The sequence below is a fragment of the Falco naumanni genome, chromosome 3, assembly GCF_017639655.2.
Source record: "Falco naumanni isolate bFalNau1 chromosome 3, bFalNau1.pat, whole genome shotgun sequence".
NCBI classification, from domain to species: domain Eukaryota; kingdom Metazoa; phylum Chordata; class Aves; order Falconiformes; family Falconidae; genus Falco; species Falco naumanni.
The window spans coordinates 12,262,443-12,277,324 of record NC_054056.1 but is presented as its reverse complement, the minus strand read 5'-3'; the positions used below and the strand labels follow the sequence as shown (position 1 = coordinate 12,277,324).

Below are 14,882 nucleotides of genomic sequence, written 5' to 3'. Positions count from 1 at the left end.
AAACCACCACCAGGTTCCTTAGTTTTTGCATCATCCTCTTGAGTCAGCATGACGGGGTAGCTGCCGCCCTCTGTTTACTGCTGGCAGGCAAACCCGGCAGTGTCTTAAGTTGTCATTTTAATGGTCACACCATGCCACCGCTTCGGTTTTGGAGAGATGAAATATTGATGGTGACTTGCACGCTTGGCTGGTTACCCGCCCCGCCGTAGCGTTGGAAGCAGGAACAGAGGTTTCAAGGCGAGTTCTGCCATCCTCTTGATGCTTGCATGCGGTGGTTTGCTTTTGACCGGGGCTTTTCAGTGCTTCACGCCTTCCTTCATGTGACAGAGTCCCCCAAAACGCGCTCTGGGGGGTACGGGGGAGGTTGTATTGTCCACCAGTCCCAAACCTGGGCTGATTTTTGCCTCTTGTTCTTAGACCAACGGTGGTGCGAAGCGCCAGAAGATCTCCCACCAGAGCTACATCACTTACCAAAAACAAGGCATCAGACGAAGCACCCGGCACCGGAAAGTGAGAGGGGAGAAAGCGCTGCTTGTTTCAGCTAATCAGACGCTGAAAGAGCTGAAAATACAGGTAAGAGGGGTTTCCTCCCAGCGGGTTGTGTCTCGAGGAAGAAAACACAAAATCAGGAGCACGTGGCTGGGGGAGGATGGAGGGAAAGAGTCTGAAATCCCACGTGGCATCGAAAGGTGTGTGTTGCTCTTCTGAACGTGGTATTTGTCTGTAGCTCAGCAGTGCTGTTTTTCCTTCCGCACAAAATCAGCGTGTCTCATTGTGTTGGCACAGATCATGCATGCATTTTCAGTTGCTCCCTTCGACCAGAATTTGTCGATCGACGGGAAGATACTGAGCGATGACACGGCAACGCTCGGCAGCCTGGGAGTCATCCCCGAGTCCGTTATTTTATTAAAGGTAACGTGAGAGTGTGGCTGCTCAAATGAAGTTGAAGGAAGCAGGGAACGGAACTGATTTTTATACAACCAAAGAGAAAACGTGGGTTTGGGGCATGTGAAAACCACTGTGCGCTAGAGGTGCCCACCCGTGGCTGCTCGGTCGCCTGATTTAATGACTTCTCCCTGGAGTTCCTTCTTGGAGGAGGAAAATCCTCTTGGTTTGTTTTATTCTTGTTTTTCAAGAGTATTTATTAGCTGGCCTTTGCTGCTGGGCTGCGTGCACACCAGCCCAAAACAGGGCTGGATTCGGGAGTGAGTCCTCCCTTCGTGTTCCCAGACGGTGTTTGGGCAAGAGACCCGTTCGTTCCCCGCTCCCCTCCGGAGTTCCACGTGAACTTCCCGACGAGCTTGCTTGCTCGTTAATCCCCCGCTCCGCTTTGTTTCCCAGGCTGATGAACCGATTGCGGATTACGCGGCGATGGACGACGTTATGCAAGGTGAGGAGGATTTGGGGTTCGGGGAAGGCGCTGTGATTTTGGGGAGAGGTATGGATGGCCAATTGAGGTTGGATTTGGGACGTAAAGGTAGAAAATGGAGGCGCTGAGGCTTTGCTGTCACTGTCAGCGGGAGGTGCAGCGGTACAACACCGCTCAGACAAAAGATGCTTCTAGAAACAACTGTCGGGAGGCTGCTAACACCGTGCTTTTTTCTTTCTGTCCCCAGTTTGTATGCCTGAAGAAGGATTTAAAGGTGCGTCCGGGTTGGTGTTTCCCCCCCCCCCCCCAACTTTATGTAAGCCCCCTAAGTTCATCCCGTTAAGCATCATCATCTTTTGGTCGTTGTCTTTTCTCCTCAGGGACTGGTTTACTTGGACACTGATGGTTTTCAAACCGTTGGCAACAGAGGAGTGACCAGAAGGGAAGAGGATTTTGACATGGTAGGGCATTAAAAGAAAAAAAAAAAAGAAAAAAAAAAAAGGTGGATACAGGACTGAACTCTTTGACTCTTCCAGAAGGCAGAAACCCATTCTGAAATGACTGCCCCCCCTCCCCACCCCCCAAAAAAAAATGCCTTATGTCAAAGCAGATTGCACTGAAGGACACCCTGCCTTCAAGAGAGCGTTCCCGATTTTGTATTTAATGAAAGCAACAGGAAGGTTGGAAAGTTTAGCAGCAGCAAGAGCGCGTTGTGTTTGCAGGCGAGGGAGATGGAGGCATTCCCGTGTATTCCCCGACTCCAACCCTGCGCTGCGCTCATCTGTCCGAAAAAGGGGTTGTAATCCAGTAGATCAAAAACATCTTGATCTGTTCTCCAGTAACTCTTTTAGGCGTAAAACCTGCTTACAGATAATCCTGTCTTTGATCCACTATTACTCTTTCAGTACAGCATGGAAGTCAAGAAAAATTGTTACTTGTGAGGAATGTCTAGCTCTTTCAAAAAAAAAAAGAAAAAAAAAAAAAAAAAAAGGAAAGAAAAAAAATAACAAAAAACCAACCCACCCTTCATCTGTTTAACCCAAAACGTGAGCTGTGGTCTGCCTCCGAAAGCCTTCCAGCGCGGGGGGGCCGGGAGCTGCCTCCCCCGCCGGCTCTCCAGCCGCTCGCCTTCACTTCCAAACGGTCCATGATCTTGGAATAACCACCTGGGCTCTGTGAACTGGGGGGGGGTTGGTGTGGTTTTGGTTTATTTGTTTGTTTTTTGGGTTTTTTTTTTAAGAAACGTGGGGTATTTTAATGACTTTTGATAACATCTTTTTCCTCCAGTCCAGAGACTGCCAGGAGCGCTCATGCCCATGGCTTGGGGGAGCCTGAAGCGGCGACAGCGAAGGGGGCGCGGGTGGGTGCCGGTGGGTGCTGTGTATCCTGTGGGAAGAGCTTGGGGTTGGGTTTTTTCCCCCCCTTCTATTCTCATTTTTCAGGAACGCACTAATTATTCTTCTTTTTTACATCTGTAGCTCCCAGAAAGGATCTCTCCCCGTTGCCTATTAGTAGCAGGAAATAGTGTACCGCTTCCAGGCTTAAAAAAGGATAAAAAGGAAAAAAAAAAAAAAAAAAAAAGGGCACTGTTGTGGTTTCTCTGTAATAACGTAAGTTAGATGTTTCCTGTTCCTTTTCAGCCTTTTAAACTTGTTTCTGCAGCAAAATGTGATGCAGAGAGTTGGGTTGCTGCCACATCGGCTTTATTTTATTATTTTTTTTTTAAGTACCGCAGGAGTTTGGGGCTGCAAGAAGCAGGGAGGGGGAGGCATGTTACCCCCTCCCGCTACCCTCAGTCCTGGGTTTTTTAAATGTTCACTTTTAGCCGAAGAATTACAGCCGAGCGCCGGGGCTCCGCGCCCTCCTCCCCGCTCCCGGTGGGATGGGGGGTGAAGCAGCCGGCGTTTGGGGACCCCCGGAGCTCCTCCAAGGGGGGGTGGGGGCCAGTTGGATCCACTTATTCTTTCCCAAGGTAAAGACCGTCGGCAGGAATTCGGTGCGCCAAAGCTGCTCCATCCTTCGGGAACGGGCAGGAGATTTTCTTCTTCCCAGACGGAAGCACTCGCTTGTGTACATATTCCCTGGAAATTCCGTTTTGTTGGGGGTTCTTGGTTTTTTTTTTTTTCAATTTGCTGTTAATTTTTTTTTTAAAAAAAAAAAACACGTTACAAAATATCTCTTCCTCGAGCTTATAATATGGTGAAATTTGGAGTCTTTCAACCCAGTGGGGAGGAATGAGCCGGGGCGGGGTGGCTGGGGGGGGGTCGCGCGGCAGCGGTGCCGTATCTGGCAGGGGACACAGGTACAGGATGCGACCGACGGGCCCGGTTCCCCCTTTTGTCTGTTCTTTGCAAACATTTATCAGATTAAAATTGTCATTTGAGCTGTGGAAGCCTTATTAAAGTGCATACACGTGCTCCGTGGTGGCTCTTGACACCTCGCCTAAGGGAGGAGGGGGGTTAGGGCTGCGCATCCCCTCGGGGTCGCCGCAGGAGAGGGATGCGGGGTCTGGGGGGGGAGAAAGGGGGATCCCTCGGGGACGGGGAGCTCCCCCCCCCCCCTTGGCTGGTGGGGTGGCTGCTGTTGAAGCTGGGGGTGGGTGGCAGCTGCAGGGCTGGTTGGGTGTCCCCAGCACGTCCCTGCGCTGGCGCATCGCCCGGGCAGCCGCTTCCCGGGGGGGCTCCCGGCCAGCCCCTGGCACCGGCAGCGGGGACGGTGCCAGCCCTGCCTTGAGGGCCCCCAGCCGGGGTGTCCCGGGGGGGTCACGCGTGTCCTGGGTGCTGGGGGGGGGGGGAGGGGGGGGGTGTCTCCTGGGTGTCAAGGGGGTGGGGGGTGTGTGTGTGTGTGTCTTGAGTGCCAAGGGGGTTATGGGGGGGTGCTGTCCCTGGGTGCCAAGGGGATTGGGGGGGGGATGTTCAGATAGCCATGGGTGGGGGGGTCTCCTGGGTGCCGGGGGGGTTATGGGGGGGATGCTCAGGGAGCCATGGGTGGGGGGTCTCCTGGGGGTTATGAAGAGGGGGGCTCTCTGGTCTCAAGGGGGTTATGGGGGGTTGGTTTCCCTGGGTGCCAGGGAGGGTATGGGTGGAGGGTGCCATGGGTGGGGGGTCTCCTGGGTGCCGGGGAGGTTATGGGTGGGGGGTGCACTGGGTGCCGCTGAGCTGCAGGTGACAGACGGGGGTGGCTGGGTGCCACCGGGGCACCGGGAGGGTCTGGGGGCTGCCCCGGGCTGCTGGGGGCAGGAGGGGGCACCCGGTCCGGGGGCGGGGGGCACCGGGGATGGGGTCCGCAGGGTCAGTCCCCGGGGCCAGACACCGCTTCCCGGGGCCGGGTGCCGGTGCCATTTCCTGGTGCTGGTTCCCGGTGCCGGTTCCCGTTTCCCGGGGCCGTTTCCCGAGGCCGGGGCCGTTTCCCGGTGCCTGTGCCGGTTCCCGGTGCCGGTTCCTGGTGCCGGTTCCCAGTGCCGGTTCCGGTGCCGTTTCCCGGTGCCGTTTCCCATTTCCCGGTGCCGTTTCCCGGTACCGGTTCCGGTGCCGGTTCCCGGTGCCGGCCGCCCCCGGAGGGGCCGCCCCGCCCCGCCGCACGTGACGCGGCGCGGTGGCTGCGAGCGGCGGGGCCCCGCTCCGCTCCGCTCCGGTACCGGCCCCGGTACCGGCCCCGGCCCCCGCCCGCCGCACCCCCGGTAAGTGCCGCGCCAAGCGGAGCGGGAACCGGGGACCCCCGGAGCCCCCCCCCCGCCGTGGGGGTGTGTCGGGGGGGGCCCGTCCCCCGGTGACCGTCAGCCGGTACCGGCAGCGCGGGGGTGGGGGGTCTGGGGGGCGGGGGATGCTCGGGGTCCGGGCGGTGGGACCCGGGGGGGGGAGGGGGGGGGTTCAGCCCCCCCGTGTACCCCCAAATCTGCTCGTCCCCAAAATCCCTCCCCCTTGAACTGTCCCCCCCCGCGTTAATTACTCCCCTAAACTGCCCCCCAAACCTGCCCCCGGCTCTCCCAAAATCACCCCCCCAGCCCCCCCCGGCAATCCGCCCCCCATGTCCCAGTCAACCGCAGCCTGCCCCCCCGCCTCGGCCCCACGTTTGGGTCACCCCCCCCCCCCGGTGCCAACACCCCCCCCCCCGGTGCCACCCCCTCACCCCGGGCCTGTTTCCCCTCCCCCCGCGGGCTTCTGGCGAGGGGGGCGGTGGGAGACCCCCCCTGCCCCACACACGCTGCAGCCCCCGGCGCACCGGGACGGGTCGTGTTTGCACCAGGGTCGCGTTTGCACGGGGACGGGTGACATTGTCGCATTTGCACCAGGGTTGCATTCGCATGCAGTCGTGTTTGCACGGGGACAGGTTGTGCTTGCACCAGGTCGTGCTTGCACAGGGATGGGTCGTGTTTGCACCAGGAGTGTGCTTGCATGCCGTCGTGTTTGCACCAGGGTCGTGCTTGCACAGGGATGGGTCATGCTTGCACCAGGAGTGTGCTTGCACACAGTCGTGTTTGCACCAGCATCACGTTTGTGCAGGGATGAGACCTATTTACACAGGAGTCATTTTTGCACCAGGGATGTGCTTGCACACCGTTGTGTTTGCACAGGGATGGGTCGTGTTTGCACAGGGACAGGGCTCATTTTGCACCGGGGTCGTGTCTGCACCAGGGTGGTGTTTGCACCAGCGTCACGTTTGCACAGGGACGGGTCCCATTTGCATGAGAGTCCCTTTTGCACCAGGGACACGTTTGCACGCTGCTGTGTTTGCACTGCACGAGCGTTCGTGCTCGCACGAGGCTCGCACACGCGGTGGGGGGGTGGTGTTTGCACGTGGCAGGGCGGGCAGTGGTGGCTGCTCCCCGGCTGTGTTTGCACAAGGACGGGTTTGCACCAGGGCCGTGTTTGCACCAGGGCCGGTGTCGCCGTGTCCCCTCCCGGGCGGTCCCCGGCGCTGTCCGTGGTGCTGCCCCGCGCGGTGCCGCCTCCCGCCGGCAGAGGGCGCCCTTCGGGGTGGGCGGGGACGGGGGTGCCAGGGGGGTTTGGGGGGGTGGGACTCACACGCTCATCAGCCGGGTACCCCGTGTAGTGACCCCCCCCTCCGCCGCTCCCGGCCCGCTGGCTCCCGGCAGCCAGCAAGGTGGCGCTTGGCTTGCTGCCATCAGTAGGCTTCAGGGGTAACGCCGCTGCCTGAGCAGCCCGGCGGCGCGGTGAGGGGCTGTGGGGGAGCTCTCCTCTCCCCCAGAAAGTGCCATGGACCCCCCTGGACCCCCCCACGCCACCTAGATATACCTCCAGCCAGAACCGGCAGCCCCTCAGCCACTGCACCCTCAGGTAAGCTCCCATGGGTGCTCCCCACCCAAGGGTGCCCATCCCAAGGTGGGGTGAAGGGCACCCACAGCCCCTACCTCCCGCAGGGCAGCAGGATGGCCCAGCAGCGCCACACCATCCCCCCACCACTCAAGGTAGGTGTCACTGGGGCAGGGGCATCCAACCAGCACCCATGGCTGCCAGCATGGACTTCCCCCACCCCAGCGCCCATGGGTGCTAGCATGGCCTTCACCCCCCCCTTTGTCTTGCAGACGGAGGAGGACTACATCCCCTACCCCAGCGTGCATGAGGTAGAGCACCCAGAGATGGGTGCGAGGGCAGGCGAGCGGCTGGGTGGGTGCGTGGGTGGCTGGATGGCCGGAGCACCCACCTGGGTTGTGGGTGCAGGTGCTGGGCCGAGAGGGGCCGTTTCCCCTCATCCTCCTGCCGCAGTTTGGGGGTTACTGGATCGAGGGCACCAACCACCAGCTAAGCGGGGCACCCGAGGGCCCCCCTACCCCACCACCCAGCAGCCGGGCAAGGCTTGAGGGCAACCACACGGCCAAGATCTACCGCAAGCACTTTTTGGGCAAGGTGAGGCCCCATGGGTGCTCCAGGCATGGGTGGGTGGGCTCCCTGTCTGGGTGGGCTCCCCGTGTGTGTGTGTGGGCAGGGGCATGGAGACCTCATAAGCATGGGTGCTCATGGACATGGGTGCCCTATGGCATGGGTGTTCACCTGTACGGGTGCTCATGGATGTGGGTGTGGGTATCTACGGGCATGGGAGCCCCATGGCTATGGGTGCTGGTGGACCTGGCTGCCCCATGGGCATGGGTGTGCGTGGGCATGGCAGCGCCCTTTGTATGGGTGCCAGTGGGTGCTGGTGCACAGGAACCTGGGTGCCCCCTGGCATGGGTGCTCATGGGTGTGGGTGGCTCATTGCATGTGAGCCCGTGAGTGGAGGTGCGCTGTAGGTGGTGGTGTCTGTGAGTGTGGGTGCTCATGGGCATGGGTGCCCCATGGCGTGGGTGATTGTAGACATGGGTGTCCATGGGCACGGGGAACCTACAAGCATCTATAGGATGGGTGGCCCATGGGCATAGGTACCCCATAGGTACGGGTGCTCATGGGGCACGGGTGCCCGCCAGCATCAGCACCCACTGGCACGGTCATGGGTGCTTGGCCCCCTCCCTGCAGGAGCACTTCAACTACTACTCCCTGGACCCCACTCTGGGCCACCTCGTCTTCTCCCTCAAGTATGATGAGCAGGAGCACCTCCACCTGCTGCTGCGGTGAGCAGGGTGCCAGGGAGCACCCATGGGTGCTGGCTGAGGGCAGGGGGCCACCCTGACCCCTGCCTTGCTCCACAGTACCCGCACCCGCACCCTGCATGACGTGGTGCCCATTTCCTGCCTGGCCGAGTTCCCCAACGTGGTGCAGATGGCCAAGGTGGGTGCAACACCTCCGGCAGCACCCATGGGTGCCTCCCCACCCTGGGCCACCCACCGCATCACCCATCCTTCCTGCAGCTGGTGTGCGAGGATATCAATGTGGATCGGTTCTACCCTGTGCTCTATCCCAAGGTGAGCAGGGGGTGGGGGTGCATGGCACCCATGGGTGGGGGCACCCCAGGGTGCCCCCCACCCAACCTCTACCCCCTCCCACCCTCACAGGCATCCCGCCTCATCCTCGCCTTTGATGAGCACGTGCTCAGCAACCACTTCAAATTTGGGGTCATCTACCAAAAGCTGGGGCAGGTATGGGGTTGGGTGGGGTGGTGTTGGGGGGGGGGGGGGTCCTGGGTGGGTGCTGGCACCCATCCCCACCCCACTGCAGACCTCCGAGGAGGAGCTTTTTGGCACCACGGAGGAGAGCCCGGCGTTCGCCGAATTCCTCGACGTCCTGGGTCAACGGGTGCAGCTGCGGGACTTCAAGGGGTGCGTGCTGGGGTGCTGGGTGGGGGCACCCATGGGCCCCAGGTTCAGGGTGCCTGTTGCCCCCACCCATCCAGGTTTCGGGGAGGGCTGGATGTGACCCACGGGCAGACGGGCAGCGAGTCGGTGTACTGCCACTTCCGTGACAAGGAGATCATGTTCCACGTCTCCACCAAGCTGCCCTACACCGAGGGGGATGCCCAGCAGGTGGGGCACCCATGGGTGCTGGGGGTGGTGGTGGAGGATGGTGGGGGGCAAGAGTTGAGGGGGAGCACATGGGTGCTTGGGAGAAATGGGGATGTAGGGGGTCTTGGGGCACCTATAGGGTGGAAGGGCTGGTGGGCCACCTGGGTGCTTTGGGGGTATCCATGGGGTGCAGGGGCTCCTGGGGCACCCATGGGTGCTGGGGAGCATCTGTGGGACGCAAGGGCTAGTGGTACACCCCATGGGTGCTGGAGGGTATCTATGGGATGCAGGGGCTAGCAGAGCACCCATGGGTGCTGGGGGGCTGTCTGAGATGCAAAAGCTGCAGGGGCACCCCTGGGTGCTAGTGGCCATCTGTGGGGCACAAGGACTAGCAGCACACCCCTGGGTGCTGAAGGGGTGCCTATGGGATGCAAAAGCTCCACAGGGCACCCATGGGTGCTAGGGGGCACCTATGGAGCACAGGGTCTGTCATTGCCTTTGTCCCCTGTGGTGTGACCACCCCGTGTCCCCCGTGTCTCCCCCCGTGTCCCCACAGCTGCAGCGGAAGCGTCATATCGGCAATGACATCGTGGCCATCGTCTTCCAGGACGAGAACACCCCCTTCGTCCCTGACATGATCGCCTCCAACTTCCTCCACGCCTTTGTGGTGGTGCAGCTGGAGCAGGGTGGCCCCCAGGGCACCCTCTACAAGGTGCCACCCCTGCCTCAGTTTCCCCATCCCCATGGGGTGCTGGGGGCAGCAGGGTGCCCCCTCACTCCCCCTCCCCACCCCAGGTCTCCGTCACTGCCCGTGACGATGTGCCCTTCTTCGGCCCGCCGCTGCCTGACCCTGCTGTCTTCAGGAAGGTGAGCACCCATGGGTGCTGCTGGGGGAGGGGGTGTTCTCCGGATGGCACCCACCCGGGGCTGCCCCTTGCCCCCCCAGGGCCCAGAGTTCCAGGAGTTCCTGCTGACAAAGCTCATCAACGCCGAGTACGCCTGCTACAAGGCCGAGAAGTTCGCCAAGCTGGAGGTGGGTGCAAATGAGGGTGCTGAGCAGCTGGGGTGCTGAGGGTGCTGGGCATCTTGGGGGTGCACCTGTAAGGGAGCTGTGTATGCCGTGGGGCCCGTGGATGCTGAGCGCAACGTGGGTGCTGTGGGTGCTGTGCCTGTAGGTGGGTGCTGTGCATGCTATGAGTAGCATGCCTGCTGTGGGTGCTGCACACATGGGTGCTGTACCTGCTGCGGGTGCTGTGCATGCTGTGGGGGTGTGGATGTGGATGCCGCGCCTGCTGTGGGTGCCATGCCTACTGCAGCTGTGCTCATGGGTGCCATGCCTGCTGTGGGTGCTGCACCTGCTGTGGGGCTGTGCATGTGTGTGCTGTGAACGATGCAGGTGCTATGGATGTGGGTGCCGTGCCTGCTGTGGGTGCTGCGGGTGTCATGCCTGCTGCGGGTGCCATGCCTGCTGTGGGTGCTGTGCCTGCTGCAGGTGCTGTGGATGTGGGTGTTGTGCCTGCCGTGGATGCTGCGCCTGCGGCGGGGCTGCGCATGTGGGTGCTGTGAAGGAGGCGGGTGCTGTAGCTGCGGGCGCTGCGCACCCTGGGCGCTGTGCGTGCGCGGGTGCCGTGTGCGGGGGCGCCGTGCACAGCGGGTGCCGGGCCTGCTGCGGAACGGGGGAGGTGGGCGCGGGGGGTGCGGCGGTGAGGGTGTGGAGCCGGCGCAGGGTGCGGTGCGGTGCGGTGCGCAGCCAGTGCGGTGCGGGTGCGGTGCGGTGTGCAGCCGGTGCGGTGCGGGGCCGGTGCGGTGCGGTGCGGTGCGGTGCGGTGCGCAGCCGGTGCGGTGCGGGGCCGGTGCGGTGCGGTGCGGTGCGGTGCGCAGCCGGTGCGGTGCGGTGCGCAGGAGCGGACGCGGGCGGCGCTGCTGGAGACGCTGCACGAGGAGCTGCAGGCCCGCAGCCAGGCCATGCTGGGGCTGGGCCCCGACGACGATCGCCCTGACAACGGCGCCGCCGCCCCCGGCTTCTTCGAGTCCTTCAAGGTGGGGCGCGGCGCGGGGGGTCCGCGTGTGTCCCCCTCTTCCCCGACAGCGGGGCGGGGGTGCCCGGCGATCCCGGGCGCTGCTGACGGGGGCGCGGGGGGGCCTTGCAGCGGGCGCTGCGGGGCCGCAGCCCCTCCCTGGAGGCCGTGGGGCTGGGACCCCGCCGGGCCCCCCCCACCGCCCTCCCCCAACGCCGCCAACGCCGCCGCCAACGCCGCCGCCGGACCCCCCGACGGCGCCGCGGGGCCCGCCAGCGTGAGTGCCCCGCCCCCCGCGACACGCCCCCGCCTCGCTGGCCACGCCCCCCGCGCAGTCAGCCAGTCAGCGGGCGCCTGGCTGAGGCCGCGCCCCTTCTCCCCCCGAACCACGCCCCCCTCAGGCGGTACCACCCGGAGCTAAGCCCCGCCCCTTCGCGCTAGCCCTGCCCCACCCGCGTCTGCCCCGCCCCGCCCGTTTACCTGCGCGGCCCCGCCCCGCCCGCCCCCGCCCCCCGCCCCCCCCCCCCGTTCCCCCGGGGCCCCCCGGGGCCGGTGACGCGGTGCCGCCCCCAGTCGCTGCTGGTGCCCGGGAGCCGGCGGGGACGCCGCGGCAGCGCCATCGGGCTGGGCTCGGTGGAAGAGGTGGGTACCCCCGGCACGGAGGCCCCCGCCGCCCTCCCTCCCCCCCCCCGCCCCGGTGCTCCCCGGTTAACGGCGACCCGCAGGCGCTGCTGGTGCCCGGGAAGAGTCCGTCGCGGCGGCGGCCCGGGCCGCTCGGCTCCCGCCGCTCCAGCGCCATCGGTATCGAGAGCATCCAGGAGGCGCCGGCCGGCAGGTGAGCGCCGGTGCCGGGGGCGCGGGGCTGGCCCCGGCCGGTGTCGCCTCCCGGTGTCACCTCAGCGCCCGCCGCCTCCCCCCAGGGACGGCTCCGCCGCCGCCCCCGAGGGCGCCTGCTCCGCACACAGCTCCCCCGAGAGCCGCCGGCACCCCGGCAGGTCCCGCACCCAGCACCGGGACGGGGGCACCGGCGAGGGGGGGGCACCGGGGTGACGCGGGGACAGGGGGGGCGCTGGGGTGGGGACACCGGCGGGGGGGGGGGGGGGCGGGGTGACGCAGGGACGGGGGGCACCGGGATGCATTGGGCCGGGGTGGCACTGGGGTGGGGTGGCATGTGGACAGGGTGACATTGGGGTGACATGGGGACTGGAGGGCACTGGAGTGGTGCACCGCGAGGACAGGGTGGCACTGGGACAGGGTGGCACTGGGATGTGGTGGCAGCAGCTTGTCATAGCACAGGGATGCAGGGTGGCACTGGGATGGGGTGACATGGGGCCTGGAGGACACTGGGATGGGGTGGCAATAGGACAGGGTGGCACCAGGATGGGCTGACTTGGGGACAGGGTACTATTGGGGTGACACGGGGACTGGAGGGTACTGGGGTGGCACAGTGCAGGGACAGGGTGGCACTGGAATGGGATGATCTCAGGACAAGGTGGCACCGGGAGGGTTGGCACAGGGCAGCATGGGGACAGGACAGCGCAGGGGCAGGGTGTCCGAGGGACAGGGTGGCACCCAGGAGCCTCGTGGCACAGGGGCTGTGTGTCACTGGGACAAGGTAGGGGGAATGCAGTGGGTTGGTGGCACTTGGGTGGCCTGGGCACAGGGTGGCATGGGGCAAGGGTGGTGTGGGGTTAGGGTGGGGTGGCATGGAGGTGGGTGGCATGGGGACAGGTTGGTGTGACAAGGGACATGGGCATGGAACGCCACAGAGATGGGTGACAAGGAGATGAGACATTGCAGGGATGGGTGGCATAGAGACAGGGTGGCACAGGGATAGGACATCCTAGGGATGGGTGACACAAGGATGGGACACCCCAGGGATGGGTGACATGGGGACAGGGTGGCACAGGGATGGGACATCACAGGGATGGATGACACAAGGATGGGACACCCCAGGGATGGGTGACATGGGAACAGGGTGGCACAGGGATGGGACATCACAGGGATGTGTGGCAGGGGGTCAAGGTGTCACAGGGATGGGACATCCTAGGGACGGGTGGCATGGGGACAGGGTGGTACAGGGATGGGATATCGCAGGGTGGGTGGTGTGGGGACAGGGTGGCACAGGGATGGGACATCCTAGGAATGGGTGACATGGAGATGGGACATCACAAGGATGGGATGGCATGGGGACAGGGTGGCGCAGGGATGGGTGGTGTGGGGACAGGGTGTTCTGGGGACAGCACGGCGTCACGGCAGGCCATGGTGGCAGCCACGTGGCGCAGTGCCAGCCTGTCCCTGGCTTTGGGGACTGTCCCTCAGCAGGGCTGAGAAGCCGGAGCCGCCGGATTTCTCCCGCTCCTCCTCCAGCGCCAGCAGCTTTGGCAGTGCCAGCGAGGAGCCCAGCGAGCCGGGCAGGGTACCAGGGTGCTGGGGGTGGGGGCTGGGGGGTGGGGGTGGGCAGCACCCCTTTGACCCCCCTTGCACCCTTAGGAGAGCCGCTCGCCCTTGGGGACCCACTGTGATGCCTTCACTGACACCCCCTGGCCGGATGACCCCCCCGGGACCCCCCCAGGTAGCTCATCACCAGGGTGTCAGGTGGCCACAGCGCTGGGGGACCCCCCGGGGTGCTCATGGCCCCCCCCTTTCCCCAGGCCGCCGCCCCCCTGACCCCCCCTGCCCCGAGATCAAAATCCAGCTGGAGCAGCCCCCCCATAACCCGGTGAGGCTGTGCCCCCCCCCCCCAGTGCACCCCTATATGGGTGTCCCCATATTGGGGTGCACCCACTGATGTCCCTCTGCACAGGGCTCATAGTCACCCCCCCCATCCCCGGGGGTGGGGGTCACTCCTTTGTGTCCCCCCTGCGTGCCACCCCCGTGCCAGGAGCTGAAGCCATCATCCCCGGTGCACGATTTGGGGGGACCCTCCCAAAAATGGGGGTGTCCCCTCCTCCAGACAATCTCCATCACCCCAAGTACCCCTTGGGGGGGTGATGCACCGCAAAGGGCCCACCCCCCCCCCCCGCTGTGACCCCAATGTCGCACAGGAGGTGCTCCCCCAAAATGCAGAGTGGGTCCAATCCGAGCATCACCCCCTCCCTAAAAAAAAGGGGGGGCTCAAATCCAGGGCAAATCAAAAGTGGGGCTCCCCTTGCCCCCCCCCTTTTATTTTAAGGGGAAAAAACTCTGGAATGGGTCAGATGCTGGAATTGGGGGGGGGGGGGGATTATTTTTTCAAGCTCCCCCAAATCGTGTTTGTGTTTCCCATGTGTCCTGTATAAAATAAAGGTTTATTTATCGCTACGGCTGGAGGGTGCTGCGGGAGGGTCCCTGATATCGGGGGGGGGGGTTCCCCAAAACCCCAAACAGCAGCAGGGGCTGATGCTCTGTGTGGTCTTAAAAACACCCCAAATCCACCCTTTTATTGGGGAGGGGGCATTTACACAGATTTGGGGGCTTTTTGCAGCAGCCAGGCTGAGTAAAGCCTTTCTGTGATTTTCCTTATTTTTGGGGTGCCCCAAAATGTGGCAGCCGATGGCCCCCCCCCCCAAAAAAAATCAACAACAACCCACCCTTTTTTTTTTGGCTCTGGCAGCCAACCTGGCGTCGGGAGCGGCATTTGGCCGGCAGCCCCAGTGGCCACCGGCTCCTCGCCAAAGCCCTGGTCAAGAAAAAGCAGCTCCCCCCCGCCCCCTGCCCCCCCCCGAACCCCCAAAAACCACGAAGCACCCCGGGACTGGTTAAACATAGCTCGGTGCCGCCTGGTTTCTGGGAAGCCCCAGCGCCAGGGCTGGGTTGCGGTTGGGGATGCCGGCGGTGCTGGCGAGGGTGCAAAGGGCACCCAGCAAAGTAGGGGTGTCGTAGCCCCCCCCCCCCGCCACAAAAATCCAGCAGCGCTCGGGTCACCGCCTTTGCCTGCTCCAAAGTTTGCTGGTTAATAAGAACCCGGAGCAGAGATTTAGTTATAAAGCTGGTAAATAAGTAAAAAGGGAGAGGGGGGTGGGGTTGGAGGGGCCTGGTGGGGTTTTGGGGGTGTTCGGGGTGGGGTGGGGGTTTCAAATCAGAATGCAGCCGGGGTGTGCAAGGGGCTGCTCGTGCACAG

General features: G+C 63.4%; 2 protein-coding genes across 5 annotated transcripts in view; both read left to right on the top strand.

The window, feature by feature from the left end:
- USP48 (ubiquitin specific peptidase 48) overlaps nucleotides 1-3,785 on the top strand; it is a 30,678-nt gene extending 26,893 nt beyond the window's left edge. For all 4 annotated transcript variants that reach the window (XM_040586375.1, XM_040586374.1, XM_040586373.1 and 1 more), the window contains 5 exons: nucleotides 418-573; nucleotides 787-912; nucleotides 1,342-1,390; nucleotides 1,617-1,643; nucleotides 1,750-3,785. In XM_040586375.1, the coding sequence (XP_040442309.1) occupies nucleotides 418-573; nucleotides 787-912; nucleotides 1,342-1,390; nucleotides 1,617-1,643; nucleotides 1,750-1,772 (381 nt within the window). In that variant the 3' untranslated portion in view covers nucleotides 1,773-3,785. The remainder of the gene's footprint in view (nucleotides 1-417; nucleotides 574-786; nucleotides 913-1,341; nucleotides 1,391-1,616; nucleotides 1,644-1,749) is intronic.
- Nucleotides 3,786-4,769: 984 nt separating this feature from the next.
- Nucleotides 4,770-14,083, top strand: LOC121085692 (RAP1 GTPase activating protein). The gene is given in 22 exon segments (XM_040588622.1): nucleotides 4,770-5,048; nucleotides 6,578-6,666; nucleotides 6,755-6,797; nucleotides 6,915-6,953; nucleotides 7,051-7,236; nucleotides 7,840-7,934; nucleotides 8,013-8,091; nucleotides 8,172-8,225; nucleotides 8,316-8,399; nucleotides 8,479-8,579; nucleotides 8,654-8,783; nucleotides 9,319-9,474; nucleotides 9,558-9,629; nucleotides 9,709-9,795; nucleotides 10,665-10,802; nucleotides 11,354-11,480; nucleotides 11,483-11,615; nucleotides 11,701-11,775; nucleotides 13,106-13,199; nucleotides 13,274-13,355; nucleotides 13,435-13,502; nucleotides 13,587-14,083. Coding segments are annotated over 20 exon segments (1,848 nt in total). The 5' UTR covers nucleotides 4,770-5,048; nucleotides 6,578-6,666; nucleotides 6,755-6,758; the 3' UTR covers nucleotides 13,596-14,083.
- Nucleotides 14,084-14,882: the final 799 nt, after the last annotated feature.